Source organism: Symphalangus syndactylus, chromosome 21 (assembly GCF_028878055.3).
Source record: "Symphalangus syndactylus isolate Jambi chromosome 21, NHGRI_mSymSyn1-v2.1_pri, whole genome shotgun sequence".
NCBI classification, from domain to species: domain Eukaryota; kingdom Metazoa; phylum Chordata; class Mammalia; order Primates; family Hylobatidae; genus Symphalangus; species Symphalangus syndactylus.
Window position 1 is genome coordinate 47,774,014 of NC_072443.2, and position 25,222 is coordinate 47,799,235.

The window sequence follows — 25,222 nt, forward strand, 5'->3', positions numbered from 1 at the left end:
GTGCAAAAGCATCTCCCACCTTGTAGATACATACAAGGATGTTCACAACAGCAATTATTTAATAGTGCCAAGTTGGAAACAACTTAAAATGTTACATAAATTATGGTACATCCATATATGAAATACTAATACACAGATAATAAAAAGAGCGAGAGGTCCATTTGTACTGACGTGAAAAGATCTCTGAGACACATTATGAAGTGAAAGCAGCAAGCTGCAGAACAACAGTATAATGTGAGCTTATTTTTGTTTTAATAAAATTCTGATTTTCTTTAAAGGTTTCCCCTTTACAACAGAAGCTTTCCTCGATAATCTTTTTGTATGTCCCTGGTCAGATTCTTCTCTTCCCAAATGTAACCAATCTAAACTTCTAATAATTCACTGCAAGCCCCTCATTCCTACCCTCCTCTTCTCAATTGTATACTTTCCTTTTTTCACTAAAAATAATGTGGTTTGGGGACAAACACAGTCATCCTTTGGTCCCAGGGTGTATCCATGTGTATTAGCCCTCATTTTTTCCATCTAGTCTGATGAGTAGCCTCATCTGTGCCCTGGATCCCATTCTCCTCCTAGACCATCAAGGACTCTGCTCCTATCCCACCCCCTTTATCTTCTGTATCTGCAGTTTCTCCCTCTTTGCCAGTTCATGTGCCTAAGCCAAGAAACATATTAAAACTCTTCCCATATTTTAAAAAAATTCCCTCCAATCTAACTGTACAACTAGCTACTTTCATTCCTCTCATTCCCTGCTTTCAGGGCTAGGCTTTTAAAAAAATATTCTATTTAAAATGATACATGATAAAAACAGAAAAAAGGATATTTTAAAAATTGATGTTACACATGCTATTTTAAGATATGTACTAAATTTAAACATACTGGATTTTAAAAAAGGAAAAGAACTGCTGCTACTTAGGCAAATATTTCTTTTATTCAAGTCATTCGTTTTTTTTTTTTTGATAGCTTGAGATAAAACTGACATACTAGAAACTACATAAATTTAAAGTGTGTCATTTTATGTTCTGCCATATGATGTAGTAAAACCACCATCACAATTAAGATATTCATCAGCAGCCATAAAAAAGAATGAGATCATGTTTTTTTGCAATATGAAGGGAACTGGAGGCTATCATCCTTAGCAAACTAACCCAGAAACAAAAGCAAATACCACGTTCTCACTTATAAGTGGGAGCTAAATGATAAGAACTTATTAACAAAGAAGCAAACAACAGACACTGGGGTCTGGATGGTAGGAGGGAGGGGAAGGTGGTAGGAGGGAGAAAAGCAGAAAAGGTAACTATTGGGTACTGGGCTTAATACCTGGGTGATGTAATAACATGTATAACAAACCTCCTGTGACACGTTTACCTATGTAACAAACCTTCACGTGTACCCCCAAACCTAAAAATTTTTCAAAAAACATATTCATCATCCCTAAAAGTTTCCTCATAGCCCTTTTCATAACTCTCTCTTCCCAGATAAGCACTTATTTATAGTTCGCATATTCTAGAATTTTATATAAATGGAATTATGGAATATATACTCTTTTAGCCTGGCTTCTTGCACTCAACATAATAATTTTGGGATTCGGCTGGGTGCGGTGGCTCACGCCTGTAATCCCAGCACTTTGGGAGGCCGAGGCGGGTGGGTCACGAGGTCAGGAGATCGAGACCACGGTGAAACCCCGTCTCTACTAAAAATACAAAAAATTAGCCGGGCGTGGTGGCGGGCGCCTGTAGTCCCAGCTACTTGGGAGACTGAGGCAGGAGAATGGCGTGAACCCGGGAGGCGGAGCTTGCAGTGAGCCGAGATCGCGCCACTGCACTCCAGCCTGGGCGACAGAGCAAGACTCCGTCTCAAAAAAAAAAAAAAAAAAAAAAATTTTGGGATTCATCCATGCTGTTCCATGTATCAATAGTTCTAACCCTTTTGAGTAGTATTCTACTGTATGGATATAGCACTATTTGTTTATCCATTCACCTATTGATAGACATTTGGGTTGTTTCCTATGAACACTCATCAACAAGTTTCTGTGTGGACACACGCTTTGGCTTCTCTTAAATATCTAGGAGTGGACTGGCTGGATCGTATGTTAGATATATGTTTAATTTCTAACAAACTGCCAAACTTTTTTTCCAAAGTGTTCAAATTATTTTACATCCCCACCAGTTGTGAAATCCTTCACATCCCAACGTTTATTAATTTTGAATTTTAGCCATTCTAATGGGTATGCAATGGTATTTTGTCATGGTTTTAATTTTCACTTTCCTAATCATTACTGATAAGCATCTTTCCATATTCTTATTTGATATTCATATTTGATATCCACTTATTTGGTGAAGTGTCTGTTCAAATATTTTGCCCGTTTTTAAACTTGATATTTAAAAATTTATACTGTCTTAAGTTCTTTATACATTCTAATACAAGTCCTTTATCAGGTACATGTTTTACAAATATTTTCTCTCCGTCTGTTGGTTGCTTCTTCATTTTTAATAAGTGTTTTTTGAAGAACTGAAGTTTTAAATTTTGATGAAGTCCACTTTACTCATTTTTTTCTAGTTTATATTTTTTGTGTTGTATTTTTAAAATCTTTCCCAATCCAAAATCCCTAAGATTTTCTCTATGTTTCCTTGTAGAAGTTTTGTAGTTTTAGTTTATACATTAAGATCTGTGATTCATTTCAAGTCAATTTTGTATACTGTATGAGATAAAGGTTGAGGTTCATTTTTTAAAAACATGACTCTCCCATTGTTTCAGCACTATTTATTGAAAAGAGTATTCTTTCCCCACTGAATTTCTCTGATATCTTTGCAAAACACTATCTCTGTGTGTGAATTTGTTTCTAGACTCTATTCTGTTTCAGTGATCTATTTGTCACCTTTACACCACACTTCTTAGAATACTATTCCTTTATGTTTTGAAATTGAATAGTACCAACTTGGTTTTCCTTTCTCAATACTGTTTTGGGTACTTTAGATTCTTCAAATTTCCATGTAAACTTTAGAATCAGCTTCAATTAAATATTTAAAAAAAGCATGCTTGAGTTTTTACTTTAATTACATAAAATCTATACATCAATTTGGGGAGAAGTGATATCTTAAGTCTTACATTTATGGATCTGGTTTATCTCTCACTTATACGGATCTTTAATTTCTCTCAGCAATATTTTGTAGTTTTCAGTGTATGGGTCTTACATATTTTTCAAATTTATCCCTAAATTGTTCATATTTTTTTGATGCTATCCTAGTACTGATTTTAAATTTAATTTCAAATTGTTCATTGCTGGCACATAAAAATACAATTGATCTTGTATCCTGCAACCTTGCTAAGCTTTCTATTAACTCTAGCAGCATTTTTGTAGATTCCATAGGATCTTCTACAAGAGTTATCATGTCATCTGTGAACAAGACAGTTTTACTTCTTTCCTTTACAGTGTGGCTGGCTTTTATTTCTTCTTGCCTTACTGCACTTGTTAGAACATCTAGCACATTGTTAAACAGAAATAACAATCATTATTTGCTGGATAACATTCATACATTCTCCAGCATATGCAGAGACAAAAAGACAAATATCTAAGAAGAATTTTAAAATAATGGGATGATATTACAAATACTATTTAAAAATATTATGTATTGAATTTAGGATTACATGATTTTAATGGAAAGAAATTAACAAGCGAAACCAAAACTGTTAGGCAAATGTTTCTTTACTTCAAGAAATATTATTCCTAAGTAATCTAAAATTTAGGAAATAGGATATGAAAAATGCAGAGTTTGGAATTCATATTATCAAGATTACTAACACATTCTGATCTATAACCATAATTTCCATGGTTGTCTTAGTTTTACATATAGATTCAATGTTCACATCTGTCTACTCTTTTGTTTGAATTCATCTTTTGGTTGACTGGACTTTGCCATTCAAGTTTTTTGTTTTTTAAAGGTGTTCAAAGGTGTTAAACTTCCTAAGTTCTTGCACACTTGAGAATATGACTGTGGCCTTTACACTAAAAAGACAGCTAGACCACATTAGAGATTATCGGGGCATACTTTCTTTCCCTTAGAACTTTGTAAATGATATTCTATGATCCCCTGGCAACGAAAATCACCGTGGAAAGGCTGGAGACAGACTAAAATTTTTCTCTTCATACATAATTTTCTACTTCTTTTGAGTGTCTCCAAAAATTAACTTGTTTCATCCTTAGGGTGTAGTAACAACCAGCATATGTGTTGGTGTTGATTGTTTTGCATGGTTTTTCTGAGATCTTCTATGTCCTATTCATCTGCTGACACAGATCTTTTTTTTTTTTTTTCTTAGAGATAGGGTCTTGCTCTGTCTCCCAGGCTAGAATAAAGTGGTACAACCAGAAAAATTTCCCTTTTATTTATAAATATCTTAATATTGTCTTTAATCCATTTGTTCTCTTTTTTCAGGAACACCAATTTTATATCTATTTTCTTTTTCATATGTATTATCTTCTTCATAATAATTTTTAGATCATTCTTTTTCTATTTTGCCTTGTGTGATTCCCTCAAGCTTATCTACCAGGCATTCAGTCAATTTAACAAATATTTGTTAAAGTGAGTGTTAGGCACAATTCCTAGCACTAGAAATATAGTTGCAAACTATAAAGCAACAAAATTTCAGCCTTCTCAAATTCAGAGACAAAAACAACAAAAAACAAGAACTTACCAGGAGGTAAGAAAGGGAAGAAGAGAAAGTTACTGTTTAATGGGTACAGAGTTCATGCTGGGGATGAAAAAGTTTTGGCACAGATAGTGGTAACGGCTACAGAACATTGTGAATTTATTTATTGCCACTGAAATGTACACTTGCAAATGGTTAAAAATAAAAAGGTAAATATTATATATATTTTACCATAATAAAAATAAATAAAAAATTTTAAAAGGGTTTAGGAATAGGAAGAAGCTAAGGGTAGTAGGAGACACTGAACTATGAATTTAGTAGCAATTAAAACAGAAAGACTTAGGGAAAAAAACCTAAAAACCCAAAAAGCAACAAAACAAAAAACTTCAGGCTTCACAATACTTAAGTTCTAGTGGACTACACTATCCCTGAGTTTGTCTGTTTGTTAATTATTTTACATTTGTTTCTTTCATTTTTGTAATTTTTTTGCTTTATTTTTCTGAGTTCACTTAACTCACTTTTCTTCTTTTTTTCTTCTTTGAGCACTTTGTCTCAATCTCAGTCGTTCTCCCTGTAAGAGATCCTATTATCTTTAATTTCCTTGAGACTATGGAACACTGTTTTAAGTTTTTCTGAAGTTCTTTGAGTAATTTGTCTTGTGATATTTATTCTGGACCTATCTTTGTTCTTGTTGTCGGTTTATTTTAATGCTATACAAAATCTCTCCTATAAATTGTTTTCTTCCTGTGACTTTTGTGATGTCACTCTCCTAATTTTAATCTTCTGTTCTTTCCTTAAAAAGTTGTTACTCCCCAGCAATTCACCTTTCACTGCGTTCACACACTCGACCTTATTTGTGAATATACCACTTACTTATATGCTGGTAACAAATCACTCACTTTCAATCAAATTGTCTCCAGTGTCTACAACGGTGCCAGATCTATACAAAAAGCTCAATAAAAACATGTTCAGAGAATAATTCCCGAGTCTACATTTCCATCTTGCATCTTGTTCCTGTACTCCAGACAGTCTAACTCAGCAGGTCTAAATCTTAACTCACAGGCTCTCCTATTACCTTGCCCAACTCAAAAAACATTAACAATATGAAATAAAACAAATCTATTCTTCCTCTAGTAGCTCCCATCTGGAAGAATTATGTTACCATTTGTTAAATTATGAAGACAGAACCTGAACATCATTCTTGACTCCTTCCATTCACTCCTGTTTCATTTTTATGTTCTGTGTGGCTACATAATGGTCTCATAGTTGAGTTTAATATCAGGAGGTGGTCATGAATTCTTGGCACTCTCTAGCTCAATGGCTCTTAACTGGAGGTAATACCCACCAAACTCCCATCCAGGAAATTTGGAAATGTGCCAGGCCTTCTGGTGGTCAAAATTAATGGGGCACTACAGACATTTAGTGGTTGGCGACCAGGAAGGCTAAATGCTGAATAACTGTGCCAGAAGACACATTAAAAACTGTCTAGCCTAAATGCCAAAAATGCCAAAATATCATAGAAACGATGCATGTAGCAATTTTTTAAGCCACAAGATGGCAATAAACTCCAAGAAAGTCCTAAAAGATGTGGTTAAAAAGAAACACGTAGTTTCCAAATATCTAAACAGGAAAAAAAAAATACTTTTTTAAAAATTGAAAATGATGAGAAACACTTTTGAATGAACCAATGTATTCCAATTTTCATTTGTAATGGAGATGATGGGTAATTCTTTCCAAATAGATTACCAAAGTGGCACAAAATTTCCTACACTACTACCAGAAACCTCATTCTGCTAAAAAGAACATATCTAAAAAATTCTTCATTTTTTAGTTTTTTCATCTTTTAGAAGGTCAAGTAAACAACAGTGGCAATAGCATGCTACATAATCTTTGTCCTGTAAAGACAGCCAGCCAAATAGCTCTGGTGCCAGTTGAAGAATTAGGTCAGACATCAAACAAATACCTTTAAAAAAAAACTAGAAACAAGTGGTGGCCCATAAACCAGTAAACTTCATTTTCTTGAGTGGCTTATGAATTAGCTCCTAAGGCAATTTAAAAATGTTCTAAGGAACCGAAATAAATAAGAACCACTAATATTTTCCATGGTGACAATGTTAAAATATTCTCAGACTAAGTTTTGGTATCCTTATTTAAGAAACCAATTATTTGATTGTCATTCCTTTAAATAATATGCTTGTTTATTTTGAATGGCTTACAATACATTCTATGTTCCACAAAATACACCTAAATAGTGAGGTATAATTAAATCTCTACTTCCTAACCGAGACAGTGTAAAAATCTAAAAGTTAAGATCACTGTACTCTAAAACCAAATTGCCTGGGTTCGAGTCTTGACTCTTAACTTCTTAGATGTATAACCTTGGGCAAGTTACATAAACTCTTTGTGCCTTCATTTCCTCATCTGTCAATGCGAGTAAATAGCACCTATTTCACAGAGCTGTTGTGAAGATATAAAGAGGTGACACATATCAAGGACAATATTCTGGCATATATAAAACATTCAATAAATGTTAGCAGTATTTGCTGTTCATTATTTTATTATTTACTCACTTTTGGTTTTAAAAATTTATGCTGGTATAGGAATTCCTTAGGTCAAGACTAAAGGTGATATTAGATCTTAAACCCAGCAACCCCATCTTATATCGTAGTAGCTACAGGATAATGACCTCCAGAGAAAGAATACTAAATGAGTGCATCTCTCTAGCTATCATGCCTCTACAGGCTCCAGATATGTATATTTTAGCTATGTTCCAACTATTTAATTGCTTTCCAGTTTCTTTAAAAATTTGTGTAGATCCTTGCAGGTCATATCTTACACAATGTCTATAGCTTATGCGGCTGTAACACTCTCTCAGGGCACATTCGCATTGTAGTGCTGCAGAAGCACTTGATATGTACTCCAATTTTCTGCAAAGTGTATTAATAAACAGACACTGAAGTGTTGGCCTTGAGGGTCATCACTGAAACATTCAAAGTTAAGATATTATTGCTAATATGTGGGTGATTCCTTTTTTATTTCAAGATTAGATCCCTGGTCTACATCTTTCCTAAACAAATTAAGAATGTAATTCCAACAAGTTAAGATGACCAAAAGAAAAAATATCAAAGAATTTTACTTTTTTCTATGTCTAAGTGTGGTGGGGCTATATTAGTGCTTACTAAGGTTCTCCTTTCCTTCCTGGGTGTATAGAAGTAAGTATATATCTGTGACATTATTTTATATATTTTTATATATACATATTGTATATAAATGTGTGTGGTGTGAGTATATGTTTGTTACTGCATATACATACATACACATATATATACGTATATATACACATACATATATACGTATATATACACATACATATATACGTATATATACACATACATATATACGTATATATACACATACATATGTTTTCATTCACAGTTCCTGGCTGTCAATGCCCACAGCCCTTGTTATTTGTTAAGCAGTCAAAACCAAAAACATACCTTTTATTAAAGTATTTGGCCTTTTGTCCCTGGTTCCTGAAGCAGCTTCAGACCAGCTTCAGTGATAAAGGTGAAAGACAGTCGTTTGTTAATATTCAGGTACTTTAGGCCTCAGAAGCAGGCCTCAGAAAACAGAATCTGTCTCTCTAACCTTCTCTTGACATCCTTTCACCTGCTCCTTTTTCCTCCCCACCGTAGGCCATAGGAACTAAAAACATACTCTAATCTTCTCCCACCTTTCTTGCCATAAGGAAATTCTCTGACCTACCTTGTCTGTTTGTAGTAAATAAGAACCCCATTTCCGAAGGAGACCTGCCTCATACTGAGGAGAAAGGAATGCTCCACAGAGAGGCCAAAAAGAATTTGAACAGACAGAACTTCTTGGGTTTCCCCACTCTGTCTATTAGATCATACCCTTTTTGTCAAATCATATATCTTCACAGCTGTCCATGATTCAACCATGACTATCCAATGAAGCCTCCATAAAAGGCCCAAGAGAGCAGGGTTTGAAGAGCTTACAGATAAACACATGGAGCTTTCTAGAGGGTGGTGCACCCACTGAGGGCATAGAAGCTCCACGCCCTTTCTCCAATACCTTGCCCTCTGCATCTCTTCATCTGTATCCTTTACAATATCCTTTATAATAAAGTGGTAAACTAAGTGTTTCCATGAGTTCTGTGAGCCGCTCTAGCAAATTAACTGAACCCAAAGAAGGAGGTCAAGGGAACTTCGATTTATAGCCAACCAGTCAGAAACACAGGCAAAATAACCTGGGGCTTGTGATTGGCATTGGAAGTAGAGCTCAGTCTTGTGGAACTGAGCCCTCAACCTGTGGGATCTGATACTATTTCCAGGCAGATAGTGTTGGAACTGAACTGGAGGACTCCCAACTGGTGTCTGTTGCAGAACTGATTGTTTGCTTGCTGGTCGGGAGAAATCCCTACACATTGATCATGTAAGTGTTCTGTGTCGATTGTTGTGGTGTGAGAGCAGAAGAAAAACAGTTTGCTTTTAATACAATGTCCCAGACCTTTCTATTAGGCAGGGCCATGTGCCTTGTTTCAGCCTATAAAATATAAGTGGTAGCGAAACGATCACTTCTGAGTTGAGCCATGTAGGACTCCCCCATTACCATATCCACATTCTCTTTTTCCTGGACAATACATACTGAGACAGTGGCTTCATAAAATGGAGGGAGTCTGGATCCTGAGTCACACGATGAAAGAGCCACCAATGATCCATGTTAGTCTTGGCATGAGGGAGAAAGAAACTTGCTGTACTATGCAAATGAGATTTAGAAGTTTGTTCCTGCAGCATAACTTAGACTAGTCTGATAAATATACAGAGATACTTCATTTTTCTGCCTACACACTACCAAGTGACAATAGGGGTAAAAGAAGTGGGAGAAAATACGTACAAGTGGGCAGAAGGAAGAGTTAGAGAATGCTGGAAATCTCTGAAAAGTGAGGAAGAAAGGTAGAAATACAGCTAAGACAGCAAATAAATTTTACTTATGAAGTCCTAGGTATGTCATTTGGCACCTTTGTTCTGGCCAGGAGACATCTTTGCATACAGACAAAAATATTCAAAGAGCAATTCTTACCTTCGTAACTGAGCATTCTCACTTCTTAATGGTTGCATGGCCAGTGCTATCTCAACTTGAATATCTGTGTTTCCACTTACTGTTGGAAGTACAGATATACATGCCTCCATTTCTGTAACCAACCTCTGAATTTCTGAATCCCCTATAAACGGCAACAGAAATGAGTAAAATCAATATTATATTTTTGGACAAGATTATTAGTATGTATTACTAAAAAAGAAAATCTTTACAGATATGTACATTCTTGTTATAAATTCAACTCAATTATTTATAAATTTATTATACAGGTTCCATTTTTCTCTTTCATGCTGCTGGTATTTGCTTCCTTAGAATTCTAAAGAAATTAAGTTCAGTAAACTAAAGATTAATCTTAAATCACAGGATTATTACATAAGTGATTTTTTTTTTTTTTTTTTTTTTCAGTTCAAGAGTCAAGTAGGAATGTGGCTTGCACAAATCTCTTAGTCCATACTTACCAAGGACCACAGTGGACTCCTATGATTGCTATAGGGTTTCCTATAACTGGTTATAGTATTAACATTTATAATACAACCTTTGATCCTGGCATAAGCAAACAATTTACTTTAGGGGGTTAATATGGCAAAATATTGAGTGAGGGTCTGCTAAGATAGTTTCATTATTTAATTTTCTAAAGTAGATTGAACACAAGCAGCCACATCTCATTTGTTGTGACATCAAAAAGTTGTTAATAATTGTGGAGAGATGTTTTTGGAGATTGCGAACAGACACAGGCATAGAAGGTAGATATTAATTCTTTTGCCTTTTATCTTTGTCCTCTCATTCCCATTCATATTTACTATGGGCTGAAAGTACCTAAAATTATTTATTAATCATCTGATAACCAAGAGGTTGAAAGTGTATTCTAAGTTACAAAAATGTATTCAGTTTCACAGATATTTTAACATCCTCATGAAAAGTATATGTACACAGTAAACAACTGTGTTCAATGATCAAGCAGTCTTCTACCAATCTTTATTTATTTATTTATTTTTTATTTTGAGACGGAGTCTCAGTTTCCTCATCAGTAAAATGGGAGTGGTAACAGTACCACATAGGGCTGCTGGGAGGATTAAATGAGATAATGCATATAAAACACTTAGCACTGTGCTGGACACATGGTAAGTGTTCAATAAATGACAGCCAATTGTATTATTATTATTACCATGATTATGTATCTGATTGTGAAAATGGTAATAAGTTGAAGGTCTGAAAACACAGCAATTTTAATACACTAAATCTTTGGTTTAATGGTGCTACATTTATATAGCATTTTAAGATTTTTTTTTTTTGTCTGCAAACATTAGGTATTCAATCAATGCTTCCAAAATCAATTACTGTGTTTGCAAGATGACAAAACTGTAACTCATTTCAAGCAAAAGCCATTACTATAGAATACATACACAGAATGGAAACAAATGAATAGAATCTGGCTCAGAAACATTTTTCTTGATTTAAGAAAAAAAGTCCTAAAAATACACTGAAAAGGGCATAAGAAGGTACGGGTTACTTCTCAAAGTGAGATTTGTTGAACAATCTAACAGTTGGCTATTAAAGAAATGACAGGAAGGAATACTCTGCATCTTTTTAAAATAGGAAGAATAACCAGTCTACTCAAGGAGTTAATCATTTATAGGCATTCTCTAATTAAAATTTTTATCTGTACAAATTCTCTTTGGTTGACTCTTTTCAAGGTCTACTATCAAGCAGAATAAATACACACTTGCAAGCAAAAGACTGAATGTTTGATATTCTCAAACACATTTTAAATCCACAGGAAAGAAGGGATCAAAACCTAAAAAATAATACAACAAGTAGAACTCATTTTCTTATTAGCTCAAAACACAGTTCTATGGAAAATACCACAAACTCCATTTAAATGATAGCTAAATAATATGACATTGCTATTTAGTATAACACCATACTACAGAAAGTTATAAGTCCCATCTACCTTGTTCTGCTACCAGGGCCTTGAGCTCTCCCAACAAATATTTTATAATTCTAACTTTTTCAGCTGTCTCGTTCACATTTTTTGCCTTCTGTATATCCTTCACTGTTTTTGTATCTCGCACACGTACGTTTAAATCCTTTCTTTCACTTGTGGCCTCTCTAATTTGCTCTCTGGCACATTTTTCTTCATTAGTAGCCAAGAAAGCTGATTGTGACTGAGTAGGGCTTCGGTGTGTCTGACTGTCCAGATGCGTTTCTTTTCCATGAGATCGAAAAAGAGACAAATATGTTTGAAAACATTTTAGTAGGTCTGTTTCCTTATGAACTCCTTGTTGTGGAAGAATTCCATTAACAAGGCCCAGTTGCTGCAATGTTGGAATAGCTGATATGTCAGTTTTGGGCAGGCTACATGGAACTCCAGGGCTGGTATTAAATGAATTCCTTAGAACATCAGTACAGGTTGCAGAAACCGCTTTACCTTGTGATGCAAACTGACTGTCGCCATCAGTTCGAACTTCCTAAAGAAAGAGAAAAACAAGTCTTCAGAAGTATGAGCACTCATTTGTAGGTATTAATCACAACAAACTCAAATATATGAAATATATTTATTAAAACATGTTTATTAATATATTCATTTTGTGAATATTTAATAAGTAGTTACTACTATATTTTGAGGATATACTATAGTCTGTGTAACTACTCCCACACGGTTAGACATTTAAGTAACAGCCAGTTTTTCACTGCTGAAACATTTCTGTAAATATGTTTGTGCAAAAACTTTTTGTATGTTTGAACTTATTTTCTTATGATGTAATTTCCCAAAGTGGACTAATTTTTGATGCTTTTAAACCATCTGTGGTATTTGTAAACAGTCTATTTTAGTCATGGCCTTGTAATGCTCCCATATTACAGGGTAAACTAAGCTTTAAAAAACAAGAATCTTTATTGTACTGAGGAAAAAAATCCAACTTACTTTTAAGCTAAGAATATTAGTAAGTTTCTGATATTAGAAACTTGCTTATTAATAATAATATTAATTATAACAAACTCAAATATATGGTTACTACTCCTAACCATATAGTAGTTACACAGACTATGGTATATCCACAAAATACAGTATTAACAAGTTATTAAAAATTCAAAGGGTATATATTAATAAATATGTTTTTAATAAAGTATTAAATGAAAGAAGCAGTATATAAGACTGTATTGTTTACTTATAACTTTATTTTAAAAGGAAAGCAAACGTTAACAAATACAAATCAGAAACTGAAACCTGTACAGAGGATTAAACGACTGGAAAGAACTCTGTCAGTGTGTTAACAGCAGTTGTACTTGGGTGGTCAGTATAGTTGATTTTTTTCCCCCTACTGATCTCTTTCCCTCTTTCTCCTTCATTATTGTCATTAATAAATAGGTAAAACTTTTCTTTCTTTTTTTGAGATAGAGTCTCACTCTGTAGCCCAGGCTGGAGTGCAGTGGCACGATCTCACTCACTGCTACCTCCGCCTCCTGGGTCCCGGTTCAAGTAACTCTCCTGCCTCAGCCTCCCGAGTAGCTGGGATTACAGGCATGTGCCACCATGCCCAGTTAATTTCTGTATTTTTGGTAGAGATGGGGTTTCATCATGTTGGCCAGGCTGGTTTTGAACTCCAGACCTCGTGATCCACCCACCTCGGCCTCCCAAAGTGCTGAGATTACAGGTGTGAGCCATGGCACCTGGCCATAAATAGGTAAAACTTTTATAGCAAAAAAAAAAATAAACAACTGGTCTTTAAATCCTAGTGCATTAAGTTACAATCAATAAATTCAACAGTCCTTCCTGAATGACTGCTATAAACAAATAGTTACTTATATAGTATACGAACTGTACGCACAGAATGAACCTTTGGAGGGCAGGGTGGCCGCTGAGGTGACCAGACTGGGGTGGAGGTATATAAGCCATAACTAGAATGAGGAGTTACCTGAGATTCTACAAGTAAGAGAGAGAAAAAATTAATCACATATTCTACTTTTTATACAGTAACCAAGCAATTTAATTAGAACTTACACTCATGATTTTAAAACAGTATTTATACTCACCAGAATGAGAGGGAGCATGGCATGGTACAGCAGGAATTCCATTAGGGATGTTCTTTTTAGTCAAGTCATTCATCAGTGACATCTGAGTCTGCACATGCTCACAGAGGGCTTGATATATTATGGGTGAATACATTCTATAATGATCTTGCAATGACCAATTTTGTCCTAGGTCTGATGTGTCTCTTTCACTTCTAGCAGAAGCTTCATTAGGTATCTGTTTCTTATTATCTGAAGATGCTAATGTGGAAGAAGAAAAAAAGTTCTTGAAATATGATTATTCAAAAACTTTTACCACAGATTTTAAGAGAAGAAAGGGCTCTCAGAAGTAGTCCAATTCATCACATACTTCATAGAAGGGCTTTACCACTATCACCCCTACTAAAGAAAATCATCTCAAATTCTTTCTGAAAGTAATTAAGTTTCCCCAGTCAAAAATCATCTATACTAATTCTTTACAATTCTCATTTTTTATGCTGCTTGCCATTTGTAAAATCTCTCCTTCAACTTTAACACTTCTTTTAAGGGAGTTATATTATCCCTAAAGTCCAGTCAAACTCCTTCACCTTGTTCCTTGTCAGTTCACGTTCTCAAGGGAAAATGCAATAAGAAAGAGAATAGTTTGTACAATTCTGATGCTTTGGGTCCTCAAAAACAAAACAAAACAAAACAAAACCAACCAAACAAACAAAATCTTGGCCTGGCATTTGAAGTTTCCAAAGCTTGACCACAAGCTACTTTTCCAACTATCGCCCCATCACCCCCAACTCGAATTTTTCATTTCAGTCAGGCCAATTTAGTTACCCAACAAGCTTTTCTCGCCTTCCAGTAACATTGTTCATGAACCATTCCTTCCAATCCAATTCTACCCACTCACCAAGGCTCATCTGAGTTTCCTTCTTCCATATGAAGCCTTTTCCAATCCAATCATTCCAGTCTAGTGACTACTCTTCACCACCCCAGAGCACATATTATCTATACAAATCATATGCCACTGACACACTGCCTTATACTGCTTATCTTTCATCCTCCTGCCTTTCTGACTAAACCATAAGTTTCTCTAAGCAGGGCTGTACTTCATTGTTTTCTCTTACAGAACCTAGTATTAGTCTATGAACAAGGTAGAAATCGGTATTAACAAAGTAATAAGTAAAAAACAACAAAGTTATAGCACTACCTATAGATTAGTATAACAATCTGAATTCTATTTCCCTAATTAGGTCCCCTTCCCAAAGGTTTTTTAAAACACTATTAACAGAAATGAAAATATTCTGGTAAATCATAGGTTATCAGTATACAAAATAAATTTAGAAAAATATATGGCTATTTGTCACACCTACCAAAACTAAATGTACATATATTCTATGAAATAACAATTCCACTCCCAGGTATACACCAATAGAAATGAGTGCTTATGTCTACTAAAAGACACGTACAAGAATGTTCACAGCAGCTTGATTTGCAGTAGCCCAAAGCTGAAAACACCAAATAGCCATGAATAGCAGAAATGGATAAACTGTGGTATACTCGCAGGCTGGAATACTATACAGCATTAAAAAAACAACAAAGTACTGATATATACAACTACCTGGATGTTTAACACACTTAAGGCTGACTGAAAGTAGTCAAACACAAGGGCGCACAGTGTTCAATCACATTTACAGGAAGTCATCAAACAGGTAAAAGTCACAAATGGAAACAGAAGTCAGGAAAATGGTTACACAGGGATGAGGGTCTAGGTGATGGTGAGGGTACTGATAGGGAGGGAGCCTTGCAGGGTGCTAAAAATTGTCTATATCTTGATCTAGGTGGTGGCTACAGGGGTGTATACACATGCAAAAATTTATTGAGATTTATGTACTTTAAAATTGTTTATGAAAAGTATTCCTTAATTTTTTAAAAAACAAAATAATTAAAAATTTAAAAGTAGAGAATCCCTCAAATATAGTTTATTGAAAATAAAAACATTACTAAAAGCATAAAACTTCCATGTAAAAGCAAAAACAGAAAAAGTTAAAGGCAGATTAAATACTATAACCAGTGAAAATAGAAAAAAAAATTTAAAGAAAAAGACTTAGTATTTGACTACGAAAATGGCTGAAGATATCAGATGCTTCCCTTTCGACTTTGGGTATGTTTCCTTTTGAGAGGATCTATTCCTATGAGTGTACTTTCCAGACCTAAATACAAGCTTTAACACTTATTAGCTGAGTAACCTTGGGCAAATTAACTTCTCTTGACCTCTTTTTCCTCATCAGAAAAATTTTAATAATGCCTATTTTATAAGATTATTGAGAGATGTAAATGACATAACACTTGTAAATTTCTTAAAGCAATGTCTAGCACACAGTAAAAACTCAATGTTAAATATCACCAAATAGCTGCACTCTTACAATAGACAAGTAAATATATCATATTCATAAATCATGCTATCTGATGTCAGTAATAAACCTCTGAACATGTCCTCTCTGAGGTGATTAAAATCAAAATTAATAAGAGTTACCTTCACTATCTGAACATATCAGCTCAAACAAAACTGGTTAATAAACTTCTGCAAAGCAAATACTATTTCTTACTGGAAATACAATTTTATAATAAATTAAATGGAAAAGTGCCCTCTAAAATATTTTAACTTTGAAATCTAAAATGATAGAGGGCGAGATCATAGCCCATGGCCATCTAGCATACCACAAGTCCTTTCCTCTTGATTCCTGGGTCTTTCCTTCTGCGCTTGGATTTCCTCTGGTCCTTAAGAATTGGCTAGTTTGAAGAATTCTCAGATTTCACACACAGGTCACAGCATCAGGCTCTCATTTACTTTCTTTTCAAGGCGTGGTTTTCACAGTTTCTAATAAAGCTGAGCTACATTATGCCTCAGCCAGATGTTGTCAACTAACATAAATTAATAAATTCCAAACCTATTTCTTCAAAATCAAAGCCTTAGAACTAAAATGACATATTCTGCTTCTTTATAAACTCAGTCCACACAAAGCTCTATGGATAATGTTGAGTAACTTTACTTAATGATATGAAGTCTTAAACAATCCAAGACAAGTTAGAAACCGTAAGGGAAAGACTGCAGTTATATGACTACTACACAATTTTAAAATAAAACAAACCAATGATCAAATGAGCCTGTTACTACACAAATACAAATGAAGTATATTTTCTTGCTCTTGTTAATTACACCAACGCACTCTACATGAAAATTGTAGCTATTGGTCTGGCAATATGTTTAAGTGATGTCAGGTGATAACTAGAATTCATGAAAGGAAAGTATTCATTTACTCAGTCCATAAAACTTTTTCAGTCCCTGAAGTCTAGCTGTTGTGCAAGCACTGGCTGTTGCTTGGATAGACAAGCACTATCTGACAGGAAGTTATTCCTGCCACTCGAATATAGAACAAACATCCAGTGCAGGTAAGAGCCACTGGATGCCTATTATAATTTGAAATACGTAAGAACACCTGGCCTTTATGAGTGGCAATCAATGCTCAAAGGATTTTTGCCTGCGGTTGGTTTAGTTCCCCAAGATGAAGACAGCAATGTATGTTACTAAAAGCAAAATCATGAAAGCATTCAACACAGTTATCACATGTAAAAGTTGCTTATTTAAAAAATACATATTGTTTTTTAATGCCAGAAGCACTCTCAAATAAGCTCAATACAATTCTGGAAGGGCTTCTCTGCCTCCTTACTCCCAGAATGCATCATGGTGTGCTTACCTGACTCCATAGGCATTCAATGATCAGGTATGCATTCAATGATCATATGATCCCAGACAGAAAGTACATAAGGGGGCCACTCCCCAGAAGACAGCTAACACAAAATAGCAAGCTAATGTGTGTTAAAAGTAAAATCATACATGGATACTAGTTAACATGCTGTAATGGACTGCTTAAAGTTCTTTATGATTACTTCACTTGGAGATGGTCAAGAGAACAAGTTATGAGCTTGGATTTTGTGTATTTTTGAGCATTGTGGTAACAGAGCAAAATCTTGTATTATTGGTTAACAGCTGCCAACCACACACACACACACACACACACACACAATTAGGAACTAATTTCTAATATTGCAACCCTAAAGAAGATTGTCCTATGGAAGTAGGTCCTTCCTTCTCATTAAGAAAATATGGGAGAAAGAACAATAAGAATATTGCACCCTGATCACAGGCCAGAACTGCCGATTTGGCTGTAATCCAAATAAGAATTTAACGCTATGGACCCAGAATGCCAGAATCTTCCATCTGCCAATCCAAATCCACCTCTACTGGTCTTCACCCTGCTCTCCCAGGAATGCTGATCTACATGGGCTGCAAAAAGACAGTCCTTCAATATGTCTTGCTATATATACCAAAAAAGCAAGGCTTTGACCTAAACTCCTTACCTGGGCTGCTTCTCAGGGTTGTGTTTGCAGTAAGCAACCTTGAAGGATGAGGTAATGTTTCCCTCTGGGACAAGCACAGGCTTGATTACTGCTTACTATCAATGTGACAGATTCCCCAAGCTCAGTGTTCCTCAGTTGCAACCTAAACCTAAGGCATGTGCAGCATCCATATGGGTCCACCATATCACCCCAATGGGAACTAGGGTGAATGAGAACCAACACAATATGCTGATGCACATATTGCTTCCTGTGCTGTGAGTAATAAAGTCCTTTGTCTCTGACCCAGTAGTTTTGTCTTCTGCTAGCATCCATGACACAGTAAGACTAACTTACTAGCTTGTAAGAGTCAAATCCCAGACCTGATATACATCAGTAGGGCATCAGTTGGGTTCAATCCAATGGGAGTCTTGGCATATCAAGGAAAGGAAGAAGCATGAAGTCAGGATATACACTTACTCCTGCTCCCTTTCTATAAGGCCACCTTGGGCTGACTTCATCCTTTCAATGAAGCTCACTGCTCTTCTCAAAGTAGCATATTCCATAAACAGTATCTCTTTCTAGATCCAGTAACCTCTCTCTCTCCTAATCCCTTATGGCCTAGAGATGATAACAGCTCTGCTGCTGCTGCTGCTAGCACTAGACTCACACGACCTAGTAGGCAAAATCTGTGGTTTTCCTATACCCTACTCATACCTTTATCAATCCCTTTGTAAATAAACCCTCCTCGAATTACCTCAATTTGAGTGTTGCCATCTGTTTCTTGCTGGAACTCTGACTGACAGAAGCAGATAAGTCAGGATCCAATAAGCTGATACCATGACACCCACTGCCAGTCACATATATCGCAAATAATAGTTCCTTGAGGAAAGGTGCCCTGGATAAGAAATAACCTGCCTACAGACAAAAAGTAGGAGACTGGAGGAACAGGTGCTACTGCTCCTTTCTTTCTCAATTGGGCCCCAATAAAAAGGCCTCTGCTTTAAGAGTTAAGGCCAGAGTTTAGCACTCTTTCTTCAAAGGTCAAATAAATATTTAGGTTTAGCAGGCCTGATGATCTCTGTCAAAACTACTCAACTCTGACACTGCAGCACAAAAACAGCTAATAAAAACGCATTAATAAATTAGCTTGGCTGCATTCTAATAAAATCTTATTTACAAAATAAAATAACTAAACATTACTTATAAAGCTGGCTGTAGTGTGCTGAGCTTAGACCAATGCTGTCCAATAGAAATGTAATGCAAACCATATATGTAACTTGAAATTTCCAGTAACCATATAAAATAGGTAAAATTACTTTTCATAATATTTAAATCAATATATCCAAAATATTAGCATTTCAGTGTATAATATAAATAACTGAAATTTTGTATTAAATCTTCTAAATCTAGCATATATTTTACACAAAGCACAATCTAGATGCTAAATTCTCATCAGAAATACTTGGTCTATATTTAGATTTAATAAAATTGACACTTGAAAAGGTAGGTTCACATGCCCAAGTTATTCCAAACATACTTAAAAGTTTTATAATAACTGGATCAATTATCAGTTTTCAAATTTAATTTTAAATTAATTTAAATTAAATAACATTAAAATTCAATTCCTTGGTTGTACTAGTCATATTTCAAGTGCTGAATAGCAACATGTGGCCAGTGGCTACCATCTTGAATAGTACAGGTCAAGATAATATAAGGCTATTGTTACTGGCCTCCAAGATGAGTTAGGTTTCCCTTGCCTTAGTTCTCTACCTCGGGACTATCTGAAACATCAACCTCTAGTCCCATGAATGCTCTACTGACACTTTCTCAGCCTCCTTGCCTAAATCCTTATCTCTTTATAGGGCTACTGCTTTATATGACTTTCTAAACTGCATTCCTTGCCCAAGCTGAATCTAAACACGCACTACAGTGCTGACATTTCTGGCCCACCTGAACTATAGAACTGGCTAGTCTAATTCTAGTCCATCTGAATTCCCACTGTGGACTTTTTTCATCTTCATTTTGGGCTATCTTGTTCTCTAGGCCTCCAAGGGACAACATAATCAAAACTTTCTTGTTCTAAACTAGGAAAAGTTAGCTAGCCGTGAGGGTGTAAAGTACCCTTGGCTATATTCACCACCAATCAGCAGCAGGCTCTCTTTCCTTATTCATCCAATTTTACCTTCCTGTGTACCATGTATCCTAACTGTGTAGCTTGACAAGTTCAGCTTGACCAACTTAGGATATATATATATTATATAATAATTTTAAAGCAACTACTAGAAGTATACATTTGAAATACAACCAATTTATGATTATCCATGAAAACAAGTGGCAGGGGAAACTAAAATCACTCTACATACCTCCCAAATGTCATTCTGAGTTTGAACTTTTTCTCCTACAAAACCCAGACAGTCTCTTTTTCTACTTTTCTTCTTGAGAAAATGACAGCAAGCAAAGTGGACTACTCAGTGATTAGAAGCTGAATAGGGAAAGGCATAAGCACACATAAACCTAACTAATACTGATTATTAAAATGAAAGTCAACTGTATAATCCTGATAACTGATCAAAATACCCACAATTAAGGATTATCTTTAAATAACTAAGAGAAAAAAGGCTTACATGTTTCTTTCTGGACTACCAAAGGAATAGTATGTTTTTCGTGTCTTTTCTTTTTTGATCCATATCTTTTGCTTTCTAAAGGTCTAGAATTAGATCTGTTTTCTAAATATGCTGTTTCTGAACCTATTAATAAAACAAAAACTTGTTAACATCAAAATAATGACTTGAGATAAGGTGATCAGCAAAGAATTTAAAAAAATAAACCTGAATCTTCATTTCTCAAAATGTCCCTCAGCAAAGAAGCACAACCATCAAGCCCGTGTACAGTTTCAGCCTGTAAGACATAAAGTCATTTAGAATACATTTGTATATAACTGTTAGTGTAGGAAAAAATATATATTATGTAGTTTTAAAATTTGTTTATTTACAAACAATTTATTATTGGTAGAAAAGATGTTTTAAAGCAACAGACTTCATACTTCCTTAGAGCAATTAATACTTTGCATTTTATTCCTACTTTTTAGCTACGATCTGAAAACTAATTAAAATAGTGTGTATCCATTCAATCTTACCTGACTTGCTGAATCAGAATGGATGGAATAGCCAGAAACTGCATTAAAACGTGGTATTTTTCTTAAATAGGTCCTGGAAAACAAGCTCATTAATATTCTTACAAATATTTTTCCCAAAATATATTAGTAAGTAGTCATTTTCTTTCCAGCAAAGACTAGACAAGAAAGCTTGTCCAACTATGTACAAGATGAATTTATAAACACATTTTGAAGATTAGAAAGACTATTAAATACTAAAATGATTAACATGGGTAGACATGAAAAATTGTTCCCCAGAGCTTGTGATGGTAGAGGGCTACCTAATTTTCTGGCGTAGACAACATGTCATCCAGCCCAAAGGCCTGAAAAATTCCTTGAAATCTGAAGTTGTAAACGTCTTTAAGTACTTACGCTTTCTTTCCATTTGTTAATTTAGCAGGTCCAGTGTGCCTTCCTGAAGATAACACCTATGACATAATATATTATAGCAGATAAACAAATATTTTTCTATTATATTTTCAATATGCTATCTTGACAAAATTTAATGTCATTTTTTTCTTTTATTCATCTTCTCAAACTGAAACTCTGTATCCATCAAACAATACCTTTCCATCCCCTCTTCCCCCTGACCCTAGCAACTATCATCCTAGTTTCTATGAATTTGACTTCTCTAGAAACTTTATATAACTGGAATAATACAATATTTGTTCTTTTGTGACTGGCTTATTTCACTTAGCATAATGTCTTCAAGCTTCATCTATATTGTAGCATGTGTCAAAATTTTTCTTCCTTTTTGAGGTCAAATATATTCCATTGTATGTATGTACCACATTATTCACTGTTTTAATTAATGTGATATATCCTAAAAATCCACAATTATAATTTAATTCACATATTAAATTTCTTTTATGTAAAATGTCAAGCAAACAACACATATATTTCTTCCTTAAGTCTATTTAAGGTGAAAAGGAAATTGAGATACTATTTTAAACCAGAAGTAACTACTATACTAAGTTCAGACTATATTAGTCCCAAATATGTTCTATATTCCCAAATTCTTTGAAACATGCAAGTTAATTCAAGACACAGAACAGAGTTCTTAACTCTGGTTCCTTTTATGTACATTCTTTAGAATGCCTGATTAGACCAGCAAGTGAGAACTCCACCCCTTCTCTTTATCTACATCTCACTGTCTTAATCTTTCTTTTTAAATTCATATACCACTGTTTTCTTAAACCTTTTTGTTTTAAAAGTGACAGTAATGGACAACCTTTTGTGTAGAAAAACAGGAAAAAATAAGTATTTGCTTTTACATGCATCCGGTATCTTGGGAGTTATGCCAGAAACAGTTAATCATGGTTGCCTCTGGGGAGGGAAACAGAGTATCTGGGGACAGAGCGAGAAGGGACACTTTCCATGGTATACTATTTTATATCTTAATAACTTTATATCAGATAAATATAATCTCTATTCAAAATAATTTTAAATAGACATGAGAAAGTCCCTGATTCCCCCTAGTTCCACCCTCCAGATGTAGTCACTGTTGGCAGTTTCATTTATAATTTCTCTTGACATATTTACATATTTCATCTCAAGATAGCTTTGAGCTGTAACTACCAAACTTTCTAAAGTTATATGGCATTCTATTATATGCTTGAATATGTGCTCCATCCTTCTAAGAATGTCACTGAGAATGCATTTTTTAAAAAACTGGGTTGGTAAGAGTTATACTTCTTGAGTTAACTTGGAATATGATGGAGGGTCATGAAGCCAGCAGTGAGAACCAACAATGTGGGAAGTAAGACCTTGTATAACATCACTCCACTGGTCTCTGCATCACAGTCTCAGGGTCTTTCCCTTTGGTATATTTATGTCGATGTCTTGGCTGGAATCATAATAAAAAATCCAAGCCATGACACTATAATACTATACGCTGGATCGAGTCCAAAAACAACTACCACAATTAAAGTACACTGTCTGAGGTACATGTCTGGCATAACTGTAAGATTATATATGGTGTTTCTCCAAAAAATATACACAAGGCTATATTATAGAAAATCTGGTAAAGAAAATTACTCATGATAAAAGCACCTTGAAACAGTAACTATCATATTGGAACAATTCCTTTCCATTTTTTTTTTGTAGTTTCTACTATGAAATAATAGTACACAGAAGCCCTATATATGCTTCACTCAGATTCTGTGACCCTTGACATTTTCCATATTCTCTCTCAATATATATACACAGCAGTACTTTTTGCCTTAACCATTAGAGTTAAGTTTGCAGATATAATACTCCTTTACTCCTAAATATTTCCTAAAAACAAGGCCATTCTCTAACATAACCACAGTATAATTATCAAAACCAGGAATTAACATTGATACAGAATTACGATCTAATGTTCAGACCTTATTCGCATGTTGCCAATTACCCCAATACTGTTCTTTACAAAAAAAAAAACAAAAACCAAAAAACAAAAATCCCTCTGGTTCACGCCCAATCCATGCTCACATTCTGCTTCTATGAGTTTTAACTATTTAGGTACTTTATGTAAGTAAAATCATGCAGTATTTGTCCTTCTGTGACTAGCTTATTTCACTTAGCATAATGTCTTCAAGGTTTGTCTCTGTTGTTGCATATGACAGCAATTTCTTTCTTTTTAAAGGTTGAATAATAGTCCATTGTATGTATATACCGTATTTTCTTTATCTGTTCATCTGTAGATAGACATTTGGGTTGTTCCCACATTTTGGCTATTGTGAATAGTGCTGCAATGAACACAAGAGTGCAAATATCTCTTCTATATCCTGATTTCAATTCTTTTGGATAAATTCCCAGAAGTGGAATTGCTGGGTGATATAGTTCTATTTTTAATTTGGTGAAGAATCTCCATATTGTTTTCCATAGCGGCTATACCATTTTACATTCCCACTGACAGTGTACAAGGGTTCCAATTCTTCCAAATCCTTGCCAACACGTGTTTTCATTTTTTTAATAAGTCATCCTAACAGGTGTTAGGTGATAGTTCATTGTGGTTTTAATTTGCATTTCCTTGATGATTAGTGATGTTGAGCATCTTTTCATATACCTGTTGGTCATCTGTATGTCTTCTTTGGAGAAATGTCTATTCAAATCCTTTTTTAATTTTTTAACCAGATTATGTGTTGTTCTGCTTTTGAGTTATAGAAATTCCTTATATGTATTTTGGATATTATTTATCAGATACACAGCTTGGAAATATTTTCTCCCATTCTGTAGATTGCCTTTTCACTCCATTAATCATTTCCTGTGCTGTGCAGAAGCTTTTTAGTTTGATGTATCCACGCTTTTCTTATAATTCCCCTGCTCAGCCCTGGAGTTGGTCATTTCTCCAAGAAGCCATGAGTCCTTAGTGGACAATGGTGCTTGGAAACCAAGATCTAGGTACCAGACGTGTTCTTTGCTATTGGGCCTTCCAATCTTTTTTCCTATGCATTTTTTTACTTAGTCATAATAACTAGGTATTTGCAATTTTAAATCCTGTGTTTTCTACTTTTAAATCTTTTTCATATTCAGAAATTTTTAATGGTTGTATAATGTTTCCTTCAGTGGAAGTAATATAATATGGTCTTGGTTTGCTTCATATTTTTCACAATTAAAAAAACAAACCTGGAATAAGCCTTTCTATCTACTGAAAACAGCCTTTTTATATTTAGGATTAAAAGGAAAATTATTTGGTGAAAGGTTATTAGCAATTTAATAACCCTTGATACAAACTGCAAAGCTGCTCTCCAAAAGGAGTGTCCTGATCACAATACAGGAGAATCAGTTTGCTTTATTTTACACTTACTTCTACGGGGTTATTATCATTAAACTTTTAATTTTGCTATTTGAGAATCATATAAGCATTTCTTAGTAGTCATATCTCCTACCGACAAGTACAAGATAATGCTGCCTCTGTAGAATGAC

The 25,222-nt window shown here is 34.7% G+C and overlaps 1 protein-coding gene across 7 annotated transcripts in view; it reads right to left on the minus strand.

Moving 5' to 3' along the window:
• Positions 1-25,222, minus strand: part of CCDC14 (coiled-coil domain containing 14) — a 42,297-nt gene that overhangs the window by 15,927 nt on the left and 1,148 nt on the right. For 2 of the 7 annotated variants that reach the window (XM_055259274.2, XM_063630183.1), the window contains exons 2-9: positions 21,686-21,741; positions 21,296-21,368; positions 20,988-21,057; positions 20,784-20,906; positions 13,795-14,031; positions 13,590-13,684; positions 11,714-12,230; positions 9,745-9,886 (exon numbers count right to left, since the gene is read on the minus strand). In XM_055259274.2, the coding sequence (XP_055115249.1) occupies positions 9,745-9,886; positions 11,714-12,230; positions 13,590-13,684; positions 13,795-14,031; positions 20,784-20,906; positions 20,988-21,057; positions 21,296-21,368; positions 21,686-21,741 (1,313 nt within the window). Of the gene's footprint in view, positions 1-9,744; positions 9,887-11,713; positions 12,231-13,589; positions 13,685-13,794; positions 14,032-20,783; positions 20,907-20,987; positions 21,058-21,295; positions 21,369-21,685; positions 22,537-25,222 lie in introns of those variants that run through there. The other 5 variants (XM_055259276.2, XM_055259278.2, XM_063630184.1 and 2 more) reach the window with 5 other exon arrangements.